Raw genomic sequence first — 20,591 nt, 5'->3', positions numbered from 1 at the left:
ATGATCGGGACGGAGGAGTTCTCGTGATAGGAGAATGGAGCCGGAGATCTTGCCGGCCATCTTGGTTCGTCACGGCCGGCTGGCAGACAGGAAGGTGGCCGGACATGCGGTATCCTCGCTCGCCGAACCCAGATGCGCCCCGCCAATCTACTCTCCCTCCCCGTTGCCGTCGAGAATTACGAGCCCGCCACGACCGGCGACGAAAAACGTTCTTCATGCGCAACTTCAGGGTCTTGCCTGGGAATATCAACGGCGCCGAATCACCGAACCCCTTCCCTCAGGGCGGCGGTCTGGCGTCCCCCGCATAACTTGACTTCTTGTCCCCCGGCCGTCCCTGCCCTGCCATCAACGGCTTGGTGACCTTGCCCTTCCCAGCACTTTGCAGAGCCCACAGAGCTGGTCCGAAAGCAACCTGGACAGACCGTTCCCGTTGGCCGCGCAGAATCCAGGCCGAGTACTTCAGTTGGTAATAGAGATCCTTCTCGCTTGCCATTACATCACCGACTATCTGCACTTGGATGCTTGTTTTGTCCCCTCTTCAGTTGATTTTTCGTATTTTAGTGCGTGCCAGCTGGTTATTTTGAGTGGACTGGTATGTGCGTCGAAAGCCTCGGTGACACCTGTGATTCGTGAGGTGTTCAATCAGCCGTTTGAAACTGTTGGTTTTGTTTGGAGATCAAAGAGAAGCATACGTACTCGACAAGAATTGGGTCGAGCTTGATAGTGTGCACTGACCAATTCCATGCCCTCCCCCGATGTGCCAGCTGTCCCCCCCGGGGGATGGCATGACATCAAGCCCGGTCGTGTGCTGGGTGTTGATCCTCTGCACACATTCAACATCATCTCGAACCTTCAAAAAAATCTGGAAATCGTATCATCATGGTCAGTCGATTAATCGTTCTCTTGAGTACCCGATAGTCGGCGTCTTTGCTAACTCGTTTTACTTGAACAAAAATCGCAGGGTGCACCACTAGCTCAATCCAACCCGGCTCCACTTCAAGTACAAACTCACCATGAAGATATGATCGTAGGTCTATTTGTTCTGTCAACTCTGGCCCCATTCTCACTCTGAAACCATTCTTCGCTCGGTAGCACGATGCCCAGATGGACTTCTACGGCAAAAGACTCGCGACATGTTCATCTGATCGGACCGTCAAGGTATTTGATGTTGTCGACCCATCGGCAGTCGAGCCAAAGTATCAGCTCGTCGACACACTCCGAGGGTAGGTACTCGCTCGCCACTTTTTTGATTGGTTCCATACTCACGCCACCCGTCTCGCTTCGGTCACATCACAGCCATGACGGTCCCGTTTGGCAAGTCAGTTGGGCCCACCCGAAGTGTAAGTCGCTCTTCCACATCTCGAGCTGTAGACAAGCAAGATTAAACAAAATCTCCAAACCTTCGCCCCCTCATTTTCGCTCTCTAACAGTTGGCTCGATCTTGGCATCATGTTCGTATGATGGTAAGATCTTCGTCTGGAGAGAAACTTCAGGAACTGGCTCGGTGAATCAGCGCCAAACCGGTTGGGAAAAGATCAAAGAACACACCCTACACTCTGCCTCAGGTACGTCGATACATCCTCTTGATGAGAAAGGTTCAATTACTCAACTTCGTAATATTGGTCTTCTGTATTGCTACCGTTCAGTGAACTCGATCTCTTGGGCTCCCCATGAATATGGCCCGATCCTAGCCTGTGCCAGTTCCGACGGAAAGGTTTCAGTTCTTACCTTCAAAGGTAAGCGCAACAAAAACCCTTAAACGGCATGTCAAGTATCTTATGGTACCTTTTGTTTAGATGACGGAACTTGGGATGCACCTCTATTTGTCGCGCATTCTATCGGTTGCAACGCGGTTTCATGGGCCCCGCCGTACCTTCCAACCTCACTGAGCTCGCCAAGTGGAGCGCAGCAAGCTGCCCCAGAGCCTCAAAAGTTTGCTACTGGAGGGTGCGATGGGCTTGTCAAAATCTGGACGCTTAATCCCTCCACGCAGATCTGGGAGCTCTCCGAAACACTCGAGGGAGGGCATACAGACTGGGTTAGAGACGTGGCTTACTCTCCCAGCATCGGGCTCGCGCGGACGTATCTGGCTTCCGCAGGTCAGGATCGAGTTGTCAACGTCTGGACGCAAGATGGGACAAAAGGAGCTTGGAAGCAACACACTCTTGATCCCAGCGGCAATGGTGGCAAGTTCAACGGCCCAGTCTGGAGGGTCAGTTGGAGTATCGGAGGGAACGTACTAGCAGTAACGGCAGGCGACGGCAAAGTAACTTTATGGAAGGAAAATTTGAAAGGTCGCTGGGTAAGTTTCATTGCTACAGTTTTGTATCTTCACTGGATCCATTTCGTACTGAACCTTTGAATAATTACGTTATATATCAGGAATGTGTATCGGAAATGCAACAGTAGGCGCGCGTCGTTCGTTCCGCAAAGGTTTATGTCCCCAAATCTGTCCAGGACAGCTTCAAGCACATCATTGCCCTCTCTTTCCTAGTGACACCCCAGATAGTCAAGATTGGGCCAGGGAATGTTGTAGTTGTATTCCCTCCAGATGTAAAAAGAATATATAGGCCTTCGGCACTACTCAGAGGAGATCTATTGCTTAAAGGATGGGATCAATATTCAGCTTGTTTGATTTCAGGGTGAATACACTCAAGTCCAAAAAGAATTTGTGCAGGTTGCTTGCCCAGTCCTCAAGATAACTTGCACAGTCTAAGTCTACCAGCTAAGAGGCTGGCCGTTTAGCATTGGTACTGACGGAGCTGTTTTGAGTAGGGTGATGGCTGCAGAAATTCACATTTTTTACAATATTTACAAAACATCAAGAAGAGCACTTCAAATCACGCGCACGGGAGTGCTTTATTCTTTTGGCATGTTTCTAATTCCGAATAATCCTTCTGATTTGCTGTTCAGCCATTACACCACGGGTGCACCAAAAGTTTTTGGGATGGTTGTGAAAACCAAATTGATTGGTTAGTGGTTGTCAGAACCAAATTGGTCTGAATCTGGTCTGTGGACACATTCCGTTGCCAAAAAGGTCCCAAAAACCGTGCTGTGAGAGAAGGAGCATCCAAACGGCTTCCAAAACCATTTCAAATGGTTCTGGAGATATTTTTCAAACCAAATTGGTTTCCAAAATATTTTCAAAACCACCTCAGGTGGTTCCAGAAATATTTTAAAAATATCTGAAAATGGTTAGTCCAACTTGTTCTTCAGGACATCCGGACTCAATTGAAAAAAATATTTTGAAAACCAATCATACTGGTTTTCAAAATATTTTGTTGCACCCGTGGTGTATGTACCAACCATCCTGAGTCTGGCATTGCTTGTGCATGGGTGTTTGCAACGGTGGGCCAGCTACGCTAACCGTAGCGTTAGCGTGGCGTAGCGTAGCGGAATTCCGCTAAATTTTAGCGTAGCGTTAGCGGAATTGCGCCTTTCTGCGCTAACGCTACACGCAAAGGGTGCGCAGCTAATTTAGCTGTTAGCGTAGCGTTAGCGCAGATGCGCACAATTGCGCTAACGCTACACACGCAGGGCGCAAAAGAGCGCGCGCTACGGTGCGCCACAGTGCTTTTAGCTGAAAAAAAGGCCTTTTTTCCGCTAAAAGCGCTGTAGCGCAGCGTAGCGTAGCGTAGTGACTGTAGCGGCGCGCTAACACTAACAAACAATTGGCGCGCTGTTAGCGCCGCTGAAACGTAGCGCAGCATAGCGGCGCTAACAGCGCGCTAACGCTACTCAAAATGGGCGGGCGCTTTTTGCCGCTACGCTAACGCTAAGTGGCCCTGTAGCGTAGTGTAGCGTAGCGGCCCACCGTTGGTGTTTGACACTGGGGAACAATGTTGAGAATGAGATGGTCGTGATTTGATTGATCTTATTGTCTCTAGGAGTCAGAAGCAAGGATTCCCCAATAGCAGTTGAGTTTAAGCCAGTGCTTGTTGAGTGTGAGATTAATTGTCTAATATGTGAAAAGGAAGGTTGCCAGTTTTAAAGCGTTTCAAATTCAGGCCTGGTTTAGAAAACAGCAGCAGATTGAAAACATACGGGACTCTCTATACTCTTGTTACAACACCATCTGCCTGTTGTTGGGTGGTTGCCCATGCCCACCGTAACGGTGTGGCAGCTAAATCTTCCCTGGTCAGCGTAGTCCAGGTCGGCCGGGGCTACTGGATGGCCGGATGGTTGGGGGTTGGAGGATAAGAGATCATTTGAGTATTGAGTTCTGGCTGTTTGGGTGCGCGCATACAGCAATGCCGGAAAAGTTTGCCAAATTTTGTGGCTGAAATGATTTCTGCATTTCAGCCACAGGCCTGTAAAGCTTCACTGTACAGGCAGACAAAACCCGTTTGGGCAGCTGGTTTTCTTTGACATGGGTGCCGGGCCGGGCGAGGGGCGAGGGGGGCAGGGGCGGCGAAGGGCCGGATCGAAGTAAAATCACTCCATGAATCCAATGGTGGGGCCCTCAAGGCCCCAAAGTGGAAAACAAAGAAACTAGGGCCCCATTTGGCTGCCGCTGTGGAACTACTCTGAGGGAAGAATAGAGCTTGAGAGGGATTTGGTGCTTGAAGGGCTGCCTCTCAGGGGAACAAGAAAAAGAATATAAGAGTATGGACTCTTAAGGAAAGGTGTGGCTATGGAGATTCTTGAGGTATGTCTAAGGGTTTACTTTCTACTAATCTAATAGCAAGGTAAAGGTAATGTAAAGTCTGTCCAACCTGATATATTTGGCATAGACTTATCAAGCTTGTCCACTCTGATTTAATGGCATAAGCTAGGCTAGTGAATGGTGACCAGTGATCTGGATTGCTGGGACAGGATCTGATGGGGAACAAAAGGTAGGGCCAAAGAGGGCAGACTATATACAAAATATTATGGGGCTGAGTTGTGGTTGGAAGAAAAGATGAAACAGTGAAAATTCTCAATCAAGGGGCTGAGGCTAAAAATGCTATGGGGATGGGAAGTTCTGAGAAGAGGCTGAAATGTGGAGAGACAATGAAACATCAGAAGAAAGGGATTACATGTCATATGAGTGGCTGAAAAGGGAAGGGCTGAAACCAAAGGGGACAAGGGTTAACCAAGATGAAATCTCTATGGTTATTACATGTGTGGCTAATGCCAAGATGGGGTTGTTATGCTGGATTGGGAAGAGAGAAAAAGATGATGAATATCCAGGGTCTTTCCTAATAGTCTGGCTCTGTCTGATGGGTGACTTTCTCCCACTTGTGCCTAGCTGGGTGCTTGAGGATTATTGAGTTGGTGTAGGTGGGTATCCAGAAGGTGGGGAAAAAGGGTGAAGAGAGAATGGGGGGCCTGTTGATGGGTATGAGTTGTCCTGGCCTTGCTCCTTAAGGGAGGTGGGTGCTTGAGTATTCCAGAGAGGGTTATATTGAGGGGAAAAGACTTTGATTTTGGTGCCATATTCAGGATTGGCTTACCACATCCACCCCCAACTTTGATGATGTCCCCATCATCCAAGCCAAAGAAAAAGCCAAACTGGATATGGGATGAAAAATAAAAGAAGAAGAGGAAAAAGGAATATGTAGCAGAAAAATGGAGCCAAAAGATAAAGCAGAAAAAGCCAACAAAGTGAGGGGAAATTGTTTTTGAGATAAGGAATTGTTTAATTAATTTTATTAATGTTTTTATGATTTTTGAGTGACTTATCTATAGATTTTCCTATTTATCTATGTATGTTTTTAGTAGTTTAGTGATTTCATGGAACTTTTTAGCTATTTTTATGCGGTTTTGTTCACCCCCAACTTGGGTGAATTATGCTGGGTTGCTGAGATGTTCAAAAGAGAACTACTTAGTGAAAATCAGAGAAGAAAAGAATAGCAGATACTGAGTTGCTTTTTACAGCACAACTATCCATTAGGTGTATCCAATATCTATACCAAAAGAAAGAGTATGTTTACGCGGTTCCTTTGAGCCAATAATCAGCTCAAAAGGGTGAGTTTTGAAATGCCTATGTGGCGTTGAAGTTTGTTCAATTAGGACCAACTTTGATGGTTTAAGGCAGCTGTGGTTCGGCGAATCGCTTCCACTGCCTAATTGCGGTGTTCTGAAGTTTAGCTGAATTAGGAGAGTCCCGGTTTGCGCGCCAGAGTTGGATAGTATGGCGGCTGAGGCAGCCGCGATAAGGTGAATCGTTTCCACTGCCTAGTTGCGGCGTTCGCGATCCCTAGCTTGTCTCCTGATGTTGTAGTCTTGGTTTCTAATGATCAGACCGCGGCGTTCGCGATGGCAGAGCTCTATTTTGTTTGATAAGAATAAGATGGCCTGCTGTGTATTAAGTCCTCAGTCATCCATTGATCTTCCCCTTTTGTCTTCTTCGCATCCTCCATCGCGCCAAGTTCTTCAAGGCATCACAACACATTTTCATTTCGCAATTTCCATTTGCTTGTTCTCTGATCTTCCAGGCCGCGGCACCGCGGAGTCTCCAATCGAAATCAACTTGCCGCTTCCCGATGTTCAAGGTCCTAGAGTGCGCTCCCATGTTATCGCGATAACCCGCCGTTCTATATAACCTAGGTTCTATGACTGCTTCGAGGTCCTCTACTCCGCTCCTATGTCATCGCGCTCGCCATCCAGGGAGTGTTACCATCTAGCAAGAAAAAGGTTATACAGGGAAGTAATTTTGAAGAGTGGAAAATCAAGATGATAGGGGATAGATTGGTGAGTTGGAGGATAATGGGATTCATTTTGATTGTTTGTTAGAGAGGCTGATTCTAATTTTCTTTTTGTGGTTTTACCAAGGTCTTTGTGAAAAATAAGTCCCCCCAAACTACTAATTAATGGATGCAGTATATGAATAGAGGTGAGTGAGGGAGTTTTGAATGAAGTTTTTATAAGGAATTAAGTTAAAAAAATGAAAAAAGGTATCTGAATGTCAAACTGACTCCCCACTTCTACTTTTTTTTTTTTTTTTTTTTTTTTGAATGGGAAGAACAGCAGGCCTATACTCTTGAGAAAAAGGGCTTCACAAGTGAAGAAGCAAACCTTCTTTTTAAAATTGTTCCATCCAGTTCTTCCAGGTTGTATGATCCTCCTTCTTCCTGCTTGGTAATTCTATATGGTCTATTCCATTTATTTTCAAACAAATTTCCATGCTGAGAATCCAGGCTTTTGTTGTAAACAAGAACAAGTTGGCCAATTCCTAAGGGTTTTCTGAGATTCTTTTTCTGGTATTGATTTTCCAAAGACTGGGATCTGGACTCCTTTAATTTCTTGTAAGCTTCTTGTAATACTTCTTCTCTCCTTTCCAGTTGGTGAACTCTTGCTAACAATAATTCCTCTGTTGTTTTAATATCTTCCCAGTTGGTTCCAAGATATGTTTCCAGTTCCAGGTCCACAGGTAAAATAGCAGGTTGTCCAAAAAGTAATTCATATGGAGAATATCCAGTTGTCCTTTTGGTTGAGATTCTGTCAGCAAACAAGACCAGAGGGAGGTAATGTCTCCACTTCTTTCCATCTGTTGCACACAGCTTGGCCAGAGTATCCATAAGATAATTGGTGGCTCCTTGGGGTAATCTGGTGAGTTGAAAAATTCCAAGGGGGTTTTCAAAAGTAGTTAAAGGTCTTGATTCCATGGCTAACTCCCTCTCATCATATCCTCCCATTATATCACCCAGGCCATAGCAGGCCCTTCCAGTGAAAGATTCAATGAGTTCTTCAGGATTTGGTGGGATTCCAGAGTCTTTGATGGTAACCTTGTTAAGTCTTTGTAAGTCATGAACAACTCTGAGTTTTCCATCATGCTTTTTGACACAGAAGACTGGGGAGGAGTAACTAGAGCAGGATTGTTCATAGAGGCCAGTTTTGACTCTTTCTCTTACTAATTCCACAAATTGGTCCTTAATTGCTGCAGGGATGGGGATTGGTTTATGTTGCCAGGGGTTATGTTGGATGACTGGGATTCTGTAGGGTTGTCCATAGGTGTGTTTGGGTAGGTCTCTTCCTTTAGCACAAAAGTCAAGTCCTAAATAATTACTTTGGGTGGTTGCTGAATGGGTTGGGAAATCTTTCTCCCATTTCTGGTGTTCTGGATGAGCTATGGGTACCAAGTAAGTTTTACCTGCTTTCATAATTGAAAGACTTTCTGATCCTTCCCTGTTGAATCTGATGGTTGCTGATACATCTTTTAGCCAAGGTGTTCCTAAAATTGGCTGGATATCTGCTGCTGAAACATAAAAGTGAGTGTTCATTGACATATTACCTAATTTGATGGTGACTCCTTCTGCAATTCCAAGGATTTCACTCTTATGGCCTCCAATCCCTTTTAAGTTCATGTTCCTTTGGGTGACTATTAATCCCATTCTTGCTGCAAGATTCCTGGGAAGTAAGTTGACTTGTGATCCATTATCCAAGAGGGCCTGAAAGTTTTTTCCATTTATAGTGGCATCTACATATCCAAGAGGGCAAGCATAGTGGGGTGATTCTGGTTCCAGTTCTTCTTCTTGGTCCTGGTCTTCTTCTACATCTCCAGAGTTGGTTGTTTTGGAAGGGGGTTCCAGAGGTATCCTTCTAGGGCTGATCTTCTTCTTTAGGACATCCACAGCTCCAGGGGAAATGGCCAAAAGTTCTGCATATGATAGTTCCAATCTGCCATCAGTGAGCATCCTGCTAACTACCCTTTCTTCTGCCTCAGGGTATTCCTTAGCTAATGGTTTCTCTACATAGGTCTTCCTAGTTGGTTTTTCCTTGGGAGTTTGGGAGTCTTCAGGGGTTTGGATCTGGACTTTCTTGGCTGGGGATTTTCCTTGAGAGGTTGGAAGAGTGGGAAGGGGGATGGGGTCCTTTTTGGCATATTCCAGAGGTTGGTCCATATCCATGTGGTCTTCCTTTTCCTTTCTGACCTTCTTGTTGGTAACTACCTCTTCTGGGTATTCCATACCACTTCTAGTCCTTTTCCCAATATCACAGTCATAGGTGGATAGGTCTTCAGTTGGGTCTATTTCTTCCAGTTGTCCTAAGGAGGCTTGAGGTTCAGTAGAGCTGCCAGTTTTGAGGGTTCCAGCAGGTAAGTTTAGTATTCCAGGTTGTTTCTGTTCCTGGTGGTATTGGTCTACAGCAAACTTGTAAGCTCTGTTCCTTTCCCAGGGGACTATATTTCCATCAGGCAGTCTTACATTATTACCTTCTTTCTTGAATTTTCCATTGAGTTCATCCAGATTGGCCAGGTTGCACCTAGAAAAAGAGTGGCCCATTTGGTGGCAGTAATTGCACTTTACAGTTGTCCAGTCCTTATCCTGCTGGGCTGGTTTGTATGGTACATGACTTTTCATGAAGAAGGGGGAAGGTTTCTGGGTATGCCAGCTAGATAGGGTTTTAGTGAGTTCCTCAACTTCCTTTTCCTGTGTTTTGTATTTGGGAGAAGCATTGTTAGTAGTAGGATTGACATAGTCAATGCCTTTCCAAACCTTTCTCCTAGACATTACAGATTTCTGATGGACTTCTTTATGGATATATGAGAGAAGAACTTCAGTTTCAGGCAGAATGTCACCACCATCCTTGGAGGTAAGCATCATGTTGTTTCTGACCAGCTCCTTTGTGACAGCTTGCTCTATTTCCTCACTAAGGGCTTCTAGCAGGTTATCTCTGAATTCTTCAATACTGGAACTGTATCCCATTCTTACCAGGTAGTTAGTGATTGCTGCAAACTTGGTCCTAAAAATTTTAAAGTGTTCAGTAGTACTAATACCCCCTCCCTTAATGGCAGAGTGTACTAGGTCCTTAAGATCATGTCTGGTATATCTGACTAAAGGAAGTGAAGATCCAAACCTGTTGAGTAACTCCTTTTTTAGCAATTCCCAGTCTTGGTCCTCATAGCCAGTCATTTCTTCAACTTCATCCTTCAGATCCATGCCTTTGATAAAAGGAGAAATTTGGGTGACCAGGTCTAAGTGAGTGGCTCCATCAGTTCTTCCAGCTGCTTCATATCTTCTGATAAATTTTTCTATGGGCATGTTGGATCCATCAAAGCATAGGTCCTTATCCAGTGGTTTAATCTTGATTGCTTTGTGATTTCCCCCGGAGTACCTTGGCATAGCAGGTTCTCCTTCCAGGTAATGACTAGTAGTAGGTATAGCTGATCTAGAATAAGATGGTTGATTTATGGGAGCTGATTCTGAGTGTCTGGGCATAAAAGGTTCAGGAAGAGGATCCAAAGCAGGGCTTCCAGTAGTAGAGGGACTTCCATTTCTCATTGGTCCAGGGTTTGCAGGTATGTTGTTTCTTCCAAAGTGTGTGGGATTAGGCTGATTGAAAAATCCTCCAGTATGGGCTTCAGGTTGTTGAGTTGGTCCAAGGTTGGGTTGTCTTCTAGGTTCCATATTATTTGCTCCAAAGTTTGTAGGTAAGTTGTTTCCTCCAAAGTGTGTGGGGTTGGGCTGATTGAAGACTCCTCCAGTATTGGATTCCAAGTCAGGTCCAGGTTGTTGAGTTTTTGGTCTAAATGGAGGGATGACCATTTCTTCCAGGGTCTTGATGATTAATCCAGTGTGGGAGCTACTTCTGGCAGGTCTAGGCATGGTTAAGGGTTGATTGTTAAGTGAGTGGATAGAAGGGGTTGGGGAGTTGTTCTGTAAGCTGATGATATGGTTGTTAAAAGTAGATAGCCTAAAGGTTTGTTCTGAAGAAGTTGATGAAGGTATTTTGTTGAAAGTGGTAGGTTTATAAGGTGTTAAAAGTATGTAGTTTAAGGTAAGTAATTTGTTAAGTATAAAGTTTTTATGAGCTCACTAGCTAATCCTGTAACTATATTAGACTAGGAAATAAAAGTAAGGACTGAAAAATAAAGATCTTCAGGCCACTGTTGGGACACCACTTGTGGAACTACTCTGAGGGAAGAATAGAGCTTGAGAGGGATTTGGTGCTTGAAGGGATGCCTCTCAGGGGAACAAGAAAAAGAATATAAGAGTATGGACTCTTAAGGAAAGGTGTGGCTATGGAGATTCTTGAGGTATGTCTAAGGGTTTACTTTCTACTAATCTAATAGCAAGGTAAAGGTAATGTAAAGTCTGTCCAACCTGATATATTTGGCATAGACTTATCAAGCTTGTCCACTCTGATTTAATGGCATAAGCTAGGCTAGTGAATGGTGACCAGTGACCTGGATTGCTGGGACAGGATCTGATGGGGAACAAAAGGTAGGGCCAAAGAGGGCAGACTATATACAAAATATTATGGGGCTGAGTTGTGGTTGGAAGAAAAGATGAAACAGTGAAAATTCTCAATCAAGGGGCTGAGGCTAAAAATGCTATGGGGATGGGAAGTTCTGAGAAGAGGCTGAAATGTGGAGAGACAATGAAACATCAGAAGAAAGGGATTACATGTCATATGAGTGGCTGAAAAGGGAAGGGCTGAAACCAAAGGGGACAAGGGTTAACCAAGATGAAATCTCTGTGGTTATTACATGTGTGGCTAATGCCAAGATGGGGTTGTTATGCTGGATTGGGAAGAGAGAAAAAGATGATGAATATCCAGGGTCTTTCCTAATAGTCTGGCTCTGTCTGATGGGTGACTTTCTCCCACTTGTGCCTAGCTGGGTGCTTGAGGATTATTGAGTTGGTGTAGGTGGGTATCCAGAAGGTGGGGAAAAAGGGTGAAGAGAGAATGGGGGGCCTGTTGATGGGTATGAGTTGTCCTGGCCTTGCTCCTTAAGGGAGGTGGGTGCTTGAGTATTCCAGAGAGGGTTATATTGAGGGGAAAAGACTTTGATTTTGGTGCCATATTCAGGATTGGCTTACCACACCGCGTCATACGTCATAAATGGTCGAATTTATGACGTGTGACCCCCAGGGATTTCAAAGTTTTGGTGGCAACTGGGGGCGAACTTTGGGTCGCGGTGTCATAAATTCAACCATTTATGACGTAAACCGTGGCAGCCAAACGGGGCCTAGGTTTTTTCTTCTGATGGCATTCCTACGGAAGCCCTAGAGGGACACACATCCGGCCACCGTTTGGAAAAATCAAAAAATGTGATTTCACAAAATACAGATGCATGAAACGTGTACCACATATATACACCTTCCAACTTTGGGACTCCCTGAAACAAGAAGTTGGATTCTTGAATCAATGGCCGGTGGAGATCGGCCATTGATAGGAGTCCACACCTCTGTTGATGCCCGGCCCGTACCAACCATCAATAGTCACTCGCCACATTCTTGATGACTGGTTTGTTCCGGTCATCAAGAAGAAGATGTACTTCTCGAGATGACCGGAACGAACCAGTCATCAAGAGGAGTATGTACTCCTCAGGATGACCGGAACAAACCAGTCATCGAGAGGAGTATGTACTCCTCAGGATGACCGGAACGAACCGGTCATCGGGAGGAGTAACACAAGGGCTTTGGATTGTGTCCGTGCGTTGTCCTAAGGTGATTCCTCAGGTTCCACAAAGTGACCAATGGTGGCAATGTTGCTTTGATCAGATCACCAATAACTTTGCTACCAAGGATAAGGCAACCTGTGATTGCTTCATCCGGAGCTGTTTGTTTTCAATTTCAACAGTTCCGCATATTCTATTCAGCGCAACCTCCAACACACACCGTAGATTATGTAGTGAGCTGATAGATGCGGCAATTGATTGGACGCGTCTTTCAATGCTTGTCTGTTGGCAGTGGCCATAGCCCTCTGAATTCTTCAGTGAATGCCACATGCAAACTCCTCTTGATGACCGGTTCGTTCCAGTCATCCTGAGGAGTACACACTCCCCTCGATGACCGGAACAAACCGGTCATCTCGAGAAGTACATCTTCTTCTTGATGACCGGAACAAACCGGTCATCAAGAATGTGGCGAGTGACTATTGATGGCCGGTACGGGCCGGGCATCAACGGAGGTGTGGACTCCTATCAATGACTGATCTCCACCGGCCATTGATTCAAGAATCCAACTTCTTGTTTCAGGGAGTCCCGAAGTTGGAAGGTGTATATATGTGGTACACGTTTCATGCATCTGTATTTTGTGAAATCACATTTTTTGATTTTTCCAAACGGTGGCCGGATGCATGTCCCTCTAGGGCTTCCGTACATTCCTGACGTACAGGAGCCATACAGGCTTTGAGGCTGAAATCAGCGGTCCAAAAGCTGGCCGCAAGCTTTCCTGGCATTGCTGTAAGGGCTTGTCAGAATTCGGACCCTGACCCAACTCAGTCTCAAACTCGCTCAGCCCCACTCGATTCAAGTGAACCCAGCTAGAGATGCAAACGGGTACCCGCGCGGCGGTACCCGGCACCCGCCGGCGGGTACTCATCAGGGTCGCGGGTACCGCCGCCGCGGGTGCCAAGTACGGGTACGGGTGTTGGTTTTTGTGTGATTTTTAGGCGGGTACCCGGGTACCGCCGCTTGATACCCGCCAATACTGCTACCTCTTTTCCGCTGTGTATGTCCCCGACCCCCTTCTGGTGCAAGTCCTGTGTGATATCCCCGGCTGCAGCGCCACCAGCTTGCCGAGAGGGATTAGGGATTCCTCTTGGCGAGCAGGTATACGCCCACCAGCCCGCCAAGAGGGATTCCTCTTGGCGAGCAGGTATGCACACACCAGCTCGCCGAGAGGTCGGAGAGCAGGTATGCACACACCAGCTCGCCGAGAGGTCGGAGAGCAGGTGTACACACACCAGCTCGCCGAGAGGGATTCCTCTTGGCGAGCACTGGTATACACACACCAGCTCGCCGAGAGGGATTCCTCTCGGCGAGCAGGTATACACCCACCAGCTCGCCAAGAGGAATGCCTCTCGGCGAGCTGGTGTGTGTATACCAGTGCTCGCCAAGAGAAATCTCTCTCGGCGAGCAGGTATAAATCCTCTCTCGGCGGCAGGTATACTGATACCAGCTCGCAGAAGCCCGAGAGGGATCCCTCTCGGCGAGCAGGCACATATCTACAAAAAACAACTTGGCGGGTACCGCCGGTACCCGCCAGAAAGACCCGGGTACCGCCGCCGCGGGTGCCAAGTACGGGTACGGGTATCTGTTTTGGGCCAAAAAAGCAGGCGGTACCCGGACACGCGGCGGGTACCCGGGTACCGATTGCCATCTCTAAACCCAGCCAACCACGTTCTCAACTTGGGCAACGACCCTGAAGACGCAAGCCACGATATCAATCAGGGTAAGTACAAAACCTTCTCCCTGACTGTACCAGACCGTTGAACAAACCGGTGTGGAACTCCGTCCGGTGCAGGCCGGCGGCAGTTGTTGGAGGGATGAGAGAATTTGATGGGGAAGTGCCCTCCGGGAATTTAGTCGGATAAGCTGTCGAGGATCAGTAGTAGCGGTTGGGGTTGGTATTTTACGACGGCTGAGAAGGCGCGTCGGCGGTTAAGTTTATGAGAATGAAGGCAGGCTTGAGAATGATAAGTACTTCGGGTAGTTGGAGAGAGCACGAGTGAGATAGTAGGAAAATTTGGGGAAGAGATCGGCAGAATCGAGAAGAAGACTGAGTTCAAACTCAATTTCGCCGGAGATCAGGAAGGTTCGGGATCTTATATGTAATCAAAAGATCGGCGCCTCGTGGCGGAACCGAAAAATCAGAAGAACGTTGAAGTGTCCTATGGATCAATAAGCTCAGAAATGGCGTGTTGCTAACGCCCCGGATCAGGATCGGAATAACAGCTCAGTGATAGATTTCCTAATGGGATCAGAAGGGTTCTATGCCCCCCCTTCGTCTAAGTTCGACTTGAACTTAGACTTCCAGGAGGGCGCCGCGCACTGCGGGCCCATCATCATGCCCCGCGCGCCCAAACAACAGACAACCAGAACCAACAGCAAAGAAAAGCAACACTACAGAATTAAAGCCAACCCTCCAACGCGCGCATAAAGAAAGAAAAAGTAATAAAGAGAAGGAGAAAATAAAAGAAAAGCACTCAAAAATAGAACAAAGGAAAGAAAACAACACATAAATGATAAAAAAAACCTGATACGCCACGATGCCACGCGCCATGAGTGATTTGACTGCCTTGATGATCAAATCTTGAGGTCCTTCCATGCGCCAAATGAACACTGTTCCCGCGTGTACCAAGCTGGATACCACACCGGTTCTGATGAAACGGTCATGAAACTAATCAATACCAATTTCTTGTTGTACAGACAAAATGAATATCAACAAGACCCTTGCAACCAGCTGTGAAGAACCAGCCATGGGTGCTTCCCTTTTTGCCTGGACCAGTCTACTCTAAGGCTGCATACAGTACGTTGTTGCAGACGAGATACCTGCACCAGCAAACTAGCGCGCATAAAAGAGACTGACGTTCTTTCCCCCTCTTGTGCTTTTCTTCATCTTCTTGTGCATAAACTGTTCATAGTCTTCCACCTGTACATAGCCCTTTCTCCGCCTAGCTCAGATCCCACCAAAGCCCAATCCCACCTGCCTCAAGAACCTTTTTCGTTCACGTTTATCATCAGCAATCTTGCAACGAACTCGTACCGCAGACTTGCCATTCTTGCCTGATTTCCTACTTTTCTTTCTTTCCATTCTTTTTTTCTTGTTCCACGCCTTGCGTTTCACTTGTTCTTCATCTCAGCACCATACCCTGCCCTTAAAGGTACGAAGAGTGAAACTCATTGTCTTTTTTCTCTCATTGTTGTTTTCTCCTTGTTCATACAACATAAGTCCTGACAAAAGTGAAATTTCATCCTTAAAGTCTTGCAATTCTTACATGTTAGATTATGAATCTGGCAACTCAGGCTTTGTGGCTTAGTGGTAAAACAGGCACCTAGAGTTAACCCAACCCGGGTTCAAGTCCTTGTGGAGCAACGGTGGGCCTTTACTTTACTTTACTATAACCAGGCCCTTCCAGTAGAGTATAGATGTTTTTATCATCTCCGGTACCTTACTGGTTATTGTAAAGGAATTTTTCCCAATGGGCTGGTATAGTAGAGAGCCATATTAAACATGTTTCAACCCTAGTTATTTCAATAACCAGGGGTAAAAGCGGGTTTAAATGTACTTTTATCCCTGCATATTGAAATCAAAAGGGGCAAAACTAGGTGCAAATGCCTTGTTGTGGTTATAAGGAGCCTTTTGCAATCTCCCATCAACAAAAAAAGCAAATTACTTTAACTGATACCGTACCTTTATAAAAAAAATTAAAAAATCAAATATGTGTTATAGTAAAGACAAATTCTTTACTGATTGGAGTGCTATCTGTTATAGTATTGAGCCAAAAACATCTACTATATCTCTACTTTACCAATAATGATAAAGTAAAGGCCCATTGTTATGTGGAGCCATTTCTTTTCTGACAGATTTACAGTCTTGAGCTCAAAGAGCCAAGCGTACCTGCAGAGGATTGAGCACACCAGCGGGTCTAGGAGAGCCTTAGAGCATCCAGATTCCGGGAGGATGTTAGATTATGAATCTGGCAACTCAGGCTTTGTGGCTTAGTGGTAAAGCAGGCACCTAGAGTTAGCCCAACCCGGGTTTGAGTCCTGGTGGAGCCATTTCTTTTCTGACAGGGCTTACCTTGGTAATCTGCTCCAGGATTGATGAGATCGCCAGGGAATGCTGCCCTCCCATAAAACTTTGATTTCATATCCAGTTTCAACGTGTCGGTACATTTATAATATATGACCTGAGAGTAAACAGCTTCAATCTGAATCAAGAGCAGCGCGCACATGCTGAGGAGGGTCAAGGGCTGCATGGGTAAGGGCAGACGCAAGTGGGTTTTAAGTGGTAGAGAGAGCTCTTGGCGGTAGAGGTGATGCTGAGTAGTATGCTAATGTGTGCAGGATGATGGATTTAGGAATTTCGATTGCAAGCGGGGGTAACTGGTGAACTGGAGTGGTAAAAACAATAACCACCTCTTAAGTACTTGTTCCTCAAAGGCTTGTTTGGCCCACGTATTATGGAGACGCCCTAGACGTCACTGGTCAGGGTCCAAGGTCTCTAAACGCAGTCCGCCACCGGTAAGGGACTTCTTATTGAGGTCGGTGACCATGCCGATGGGGGGCACCGGCCGCACCAAGGCATTGAGACCCGCTGGGCGAAGCAAACAAAGTTATCTTGCATGCCCCCGAGGGACACCAGGACCCTTGATTGGTATTGATGATGTATAATATTTAGAAGATGAATACCGCAGGGCAGAAGAATGTGATCTCGGAAGAGTTCGACCCCGGGTTGCTCAGGTCGGTGGCCATGCCGATGGAGGCACCCGCCACGCCAGGGTATTGAGACCCGCTGGGGCGAAGCAAAAAAACAAGGCCCGGGGGCACACCTATTGAAACCCTGGAAGTTGTTTCGAAAAGATGACCGGTCGGAAGCAACCAGGATCTCGTGATTAAATTATGTATGATACTCGGAGAAACAGGTACGTCTCCACCACAAAACAACACCCAAGAAGTCGACATTCAACTTCCAACATAGCCACTCCCGCCGCTGCGCAAGTCGGGCGGACCGGCCCTGATGGGGTGTTGAACTTGGAAAGCGGGTGCTAAACCTGAGGTATAGCCCCCCGGGTTTCAGTGCCCGCTGTGGAGATGCTCGAACTGATGCCAAGTGAGAATGCCACATGGAATTTGAGCTTCAGCCAAATGGAGTCCCGACTTCAAACAAAGCTGGAATTTGCAAAGGGCTAGGGACATGACATGTTTCTGTGAAGTACTGGTAGGATGATGCTTTTGTTATAAGACTCAGCACAGTTTGTGTTATTCTCGGCGGGGGCATGTAAACCCAGGAGAGCCTGAGGAAGACGAGTAATCTTGCCCTTATGAAGACAATCGTGTTTGTTTATGCAGTGATGAGTACAAAAGTCTAGATTTTTATAAACACATGAGGGAAAAAAACACTAGTTCAGATTTATAAAGCCTACGGGAACACTTTGGGCCCTTCGGTAATTCAGAAGAACCCTTCTGATTTCCTGTTCCGTCTCCCGGTATGACAATTGCAAGTATGTTGTACATGGTCGTCGAACGTAGAGGAAGAGGATGAGAGTGAGTCAGTTGTGATGTGATGGGGCTGGAGGTTTTGGGAAAGTGCCTCGGGTGTAGCAGTGCCTCTCAACAAATGAGCGCTTGATGCCGATGTGATTGATTTCCTGTGGCATAGATGATAGTTACACCTAAATTTCTTGTTTATAAGAGGGGTATACAGGAAAGGTTGAGGAAAAAAGCAGCAGGTTGAAAACATACGTAGCCGTCTCCATTGAGGTCACAGCACCATCTCTCTTCGAAATCGTGGCCTTCACCATTAACGCCAGCGCAGGTCAGCCAACCATTGCCTATAGACAGGTCGGCCGAGTAGACTAAGCTCAGCAAGTTGTTGGAGGGGTTCGAGGACAGGAGCTTTGAGTATTGGTGTCTTTCACGGAGTGCGTAGAAAAGGGCTTACTTTTATAATCTGCTGGCCTTTCGGTGGACTCGGACTCGAGTTTAGTCCTCCCACAAAACCCGTTTTTCATCCCTGCATGCGGTCCCGCATTGTTGTTGCATTTAAAAGCGCAATAGACAGCTTGACTCTGGATCAAGAGCAGCACACAGACGCTGAGAAGGGCGAAGGACTGCATGGCTCAGGCGCAAGTGGATTTTGAGTAGTGGAGGGAGGAAAAGTAGGATGTTGATGCGTGCTGGATGCGATACCCAGCTGATTAAGTATAGCGCGATGTGATGACGACTGTTTCGGTCGCAAGGCTTGTTGGCTTGGATGTACACATAAGGGGCGACCCTGGAGGGTCCATCTCTGAAGGGGGCCGACAAGGAGGCTGGATGGATGGTTGGACTATCCCAATGAGAGGGGGCGAAGTATGTACAAAAATAAATAAAAGCTACCAGCACCCTGGCTAACAGTGTCCTGGACTCCGGTCCTGTTTAGGAAGACGCAGCCGAGCTAGGAGATCAACTTCAAGTGCAAGGTCTGAGGGGTGAGTGGCGAGTGGTGAACAAGCAAGCAAGCGAAAGGCAAATTACCCACTGAAAGACATCACCGGCGATCCGGCATGGCCAAGCTAAGCGACCTGCCCGCCGAGGCAGTCCGGCTGATAGTCCAGTGCTTGTCCTCGCCACCCGCCAACCCACGCCCCAACACCAACAAGGCCCATCGCAGCTTCAGCCTCGACCACACCGAGATCGAACCGCTCCAAGCACTCCCGAGGCGGCATTGGCATGACTACCCCCCTCCGCCCCCAGACAGTCAGCCGCCGTCTCTTCATCTGATTTCGATATGATGCATTGAACCACTCTCACATTTGCAGAACTCCCAAAGAATCCCTTGTTGTCGCTCGCGTTGGTCAGCCCGACCTTTCGCGAGTGCGCCCAGGAGACGCTCTTCAGCAACGTGGCTTTCGACAACCCATGGGAGGGAAGTTTATTCCTCCGGACGCTTACTCGCCCCTCCGCAGAGGACGAGCTCCGGATGGCGGAGGAAAAGGACGAGGTCGAGAGCGCCCGCGCATTGGCAATTGGCCGTCGCCCGCGTCTGCACAGGTTAGCCGCACATGTTCGCTCGCTACAGTTCCTGTGGGGCGGGCCCTGCTCGATGGGCATGGGCGGCGGCTCGGTGTTCTGTGAGGTCCTGTACTGCTGCCCCCACCTAGAGAGCCTCGCGATCAGCGTATGCTTCCTGAGCCGATTCAAGGAGCCTATCATGGAAGCCCTCGCCAGCCGTCGAACCATCACAAAGTTTCTCCTCCTCCAGAACCCTGACCGAGACACCCCAGGCTGGCTGGCCGAAGACGTCGTCGGGCGCTTGTTTTCCAGCTGGAAAGGCCTCAGAATCGTCGAAATGGCGAGACTCGGTAGTCGCCCAGAAGAGATCATCACGCCGCTCATCCAGCCCTCGATCCCCATCATTCAATGCGCCCTGGTCAAGATCATCTTGCACGAGCCTGATTTACACGAAAAGGAGCTCTCATTGCTCTTAAAGAACTCGCACTCGAGTCTGCAGACGCTCAAGATCTTCAACCCCACCAGGAAGCTGCGTCGGCCGGGTCTGTGTCAGATCTTGAAGGAATCCACAGCTCCGGCACTGGAGTCGTTGACCATCATGGTCCAGCAAGAATGGGAGCCATTACGCTCGCCCTCCAAAGCCATCCGAACCTCCGATGACCCGGCCATCAACGCGGGCCTACTCGACATCGTCTTCCGCACCTCGCCCGCCTTGGGAAGCCTCAAGACCTTGCACTTCTCGGGCAACTTGGCTACTATCCTACTGCTCCGTCTCCTCCCTCAATCCATCGTCAAACTGGCCTGGGAACGCTGCGATATCCACGAGCCTGCTTTGGCCCAGATTCTCAAGCAACCCGACCCGTGGCTACCTAATCTGAAGTGCTGTCTAACACTTGGATGTCAGTATTCTTTTCGTCCTCCCAATATTCCTTCCAGTCTATAACAAGAGTCGAGAGAAAGGCTGAAGAGACTGCGCGTTTAAACAAAAATGGACAGGGAAAGGAACTCACAAGCAAGAGATAAAGAGGAAACTCAAAGCGCGAGGGGTGTGTTATCACAGCACGGCCGGGCACTCATGGGTCCCGTCGATCGAATCGGGAAGGGCCGAGTGGACAAAGGTAGATTATGGCGGGGTGCCTTCCGGGAGATGCAGTGACGACTCTGCTGAGGAGAGGTATGGCTACGACCCCTACTTTGCAATATAATAAGTATGTATATT

General features: G+C 47.5%; 3 protein-coding genes across 3 annotated transcripts; 2 read left to right on the top strand and 1 right to left on the bottom strand.

Annotated features, from left to right (window-relative positions):
- Nucleotides 1-879: 879 nt before the first annotated feature.
- On the top strand, nucleotides 880-2,409 carry PtA15_5A74 (uncharacterized protein; the record flags this gene model as incomplete). The annotated part of the gene is made up of 8 exons (XM_053169544.1): nucleotides 880-882; nucleotides 962-1,027; nucleotides 1,093-1,223; nucleotides 1,297-1,340; nucleotides 1,431-1,565; nucleotides 1,647-1,736; nucleotides 1,797-2,302; nucleotides 2,383-2,409. The coding sequence occupies 8 exons, from the start codon at nucleotides 880-882 to the stop codon at nucleotides 2,407-2,409; spliced, it is 1,002 nt and encodes a 333-aa protein (XP_053020059.1).
- Nucleotides 2,410-17,928: 15,519 nt separating this feature from the next.
- On the bottom strand, nucleotides 17,929-18,495 carry PtA15_5A73 (uncharacterized protein; the record flags this gene model as incomplete). Its single annotated transcript, XM_053169533.1, has 3 exons — nucleotides 17,929-18,027; nucleotides 18,122-18,234; nucleotides 18,321-18,495. 3 exons carry the CDS (start codon nucleotides 18,493-18,495, stop codon nucleotides 17,929-17,931), a joined length of 387 nt encoding a protein of 128 aa, XP_053020058.1.
- Nucleotides 18,496-18,924: 429 nt separating this feature from the next.
- PtA15_5A72 (uncharacterized protein) lies at nucleotides 18,925-20,315 on the top strand (the record flags this gene model as incomplete). The annotated part of the gene is made up of 2 exons (XM_053169522.1): nucleotides 18,925-19,117; nucleotides 19,180-20,315. The coding sequence occupies 2 exons, from the start codon at nucleotides 18,925-18,927 to the stop codon at nucleotides 20,313-20,315; spliced, it is 1,329 nt and encodes a 442-aa protein (XP_053020057.1).
- Nucleotides 20,316-20,591: the final 276 nt, after the last annotated feature.

The sequence above is a fragment of the Puccinia triticina genome, chromosome 5A, assembly GCF_026914185.1.
Source record: "Puccinia triticina chromosome 5A, complete sequence".
NCBI classification, from domain to species: Eukaryota; Fungi; Basidiomycota; class Pucciniomycetes; order Pucciniales; family Pucciniaceae; genus Puccinia; species Puccinia triticina.
The sequence above is the reverse complement of the archived record's forward strand: the minus strand, read 5'-3'. Positions and strand labels throughout refer to the sequence as shown.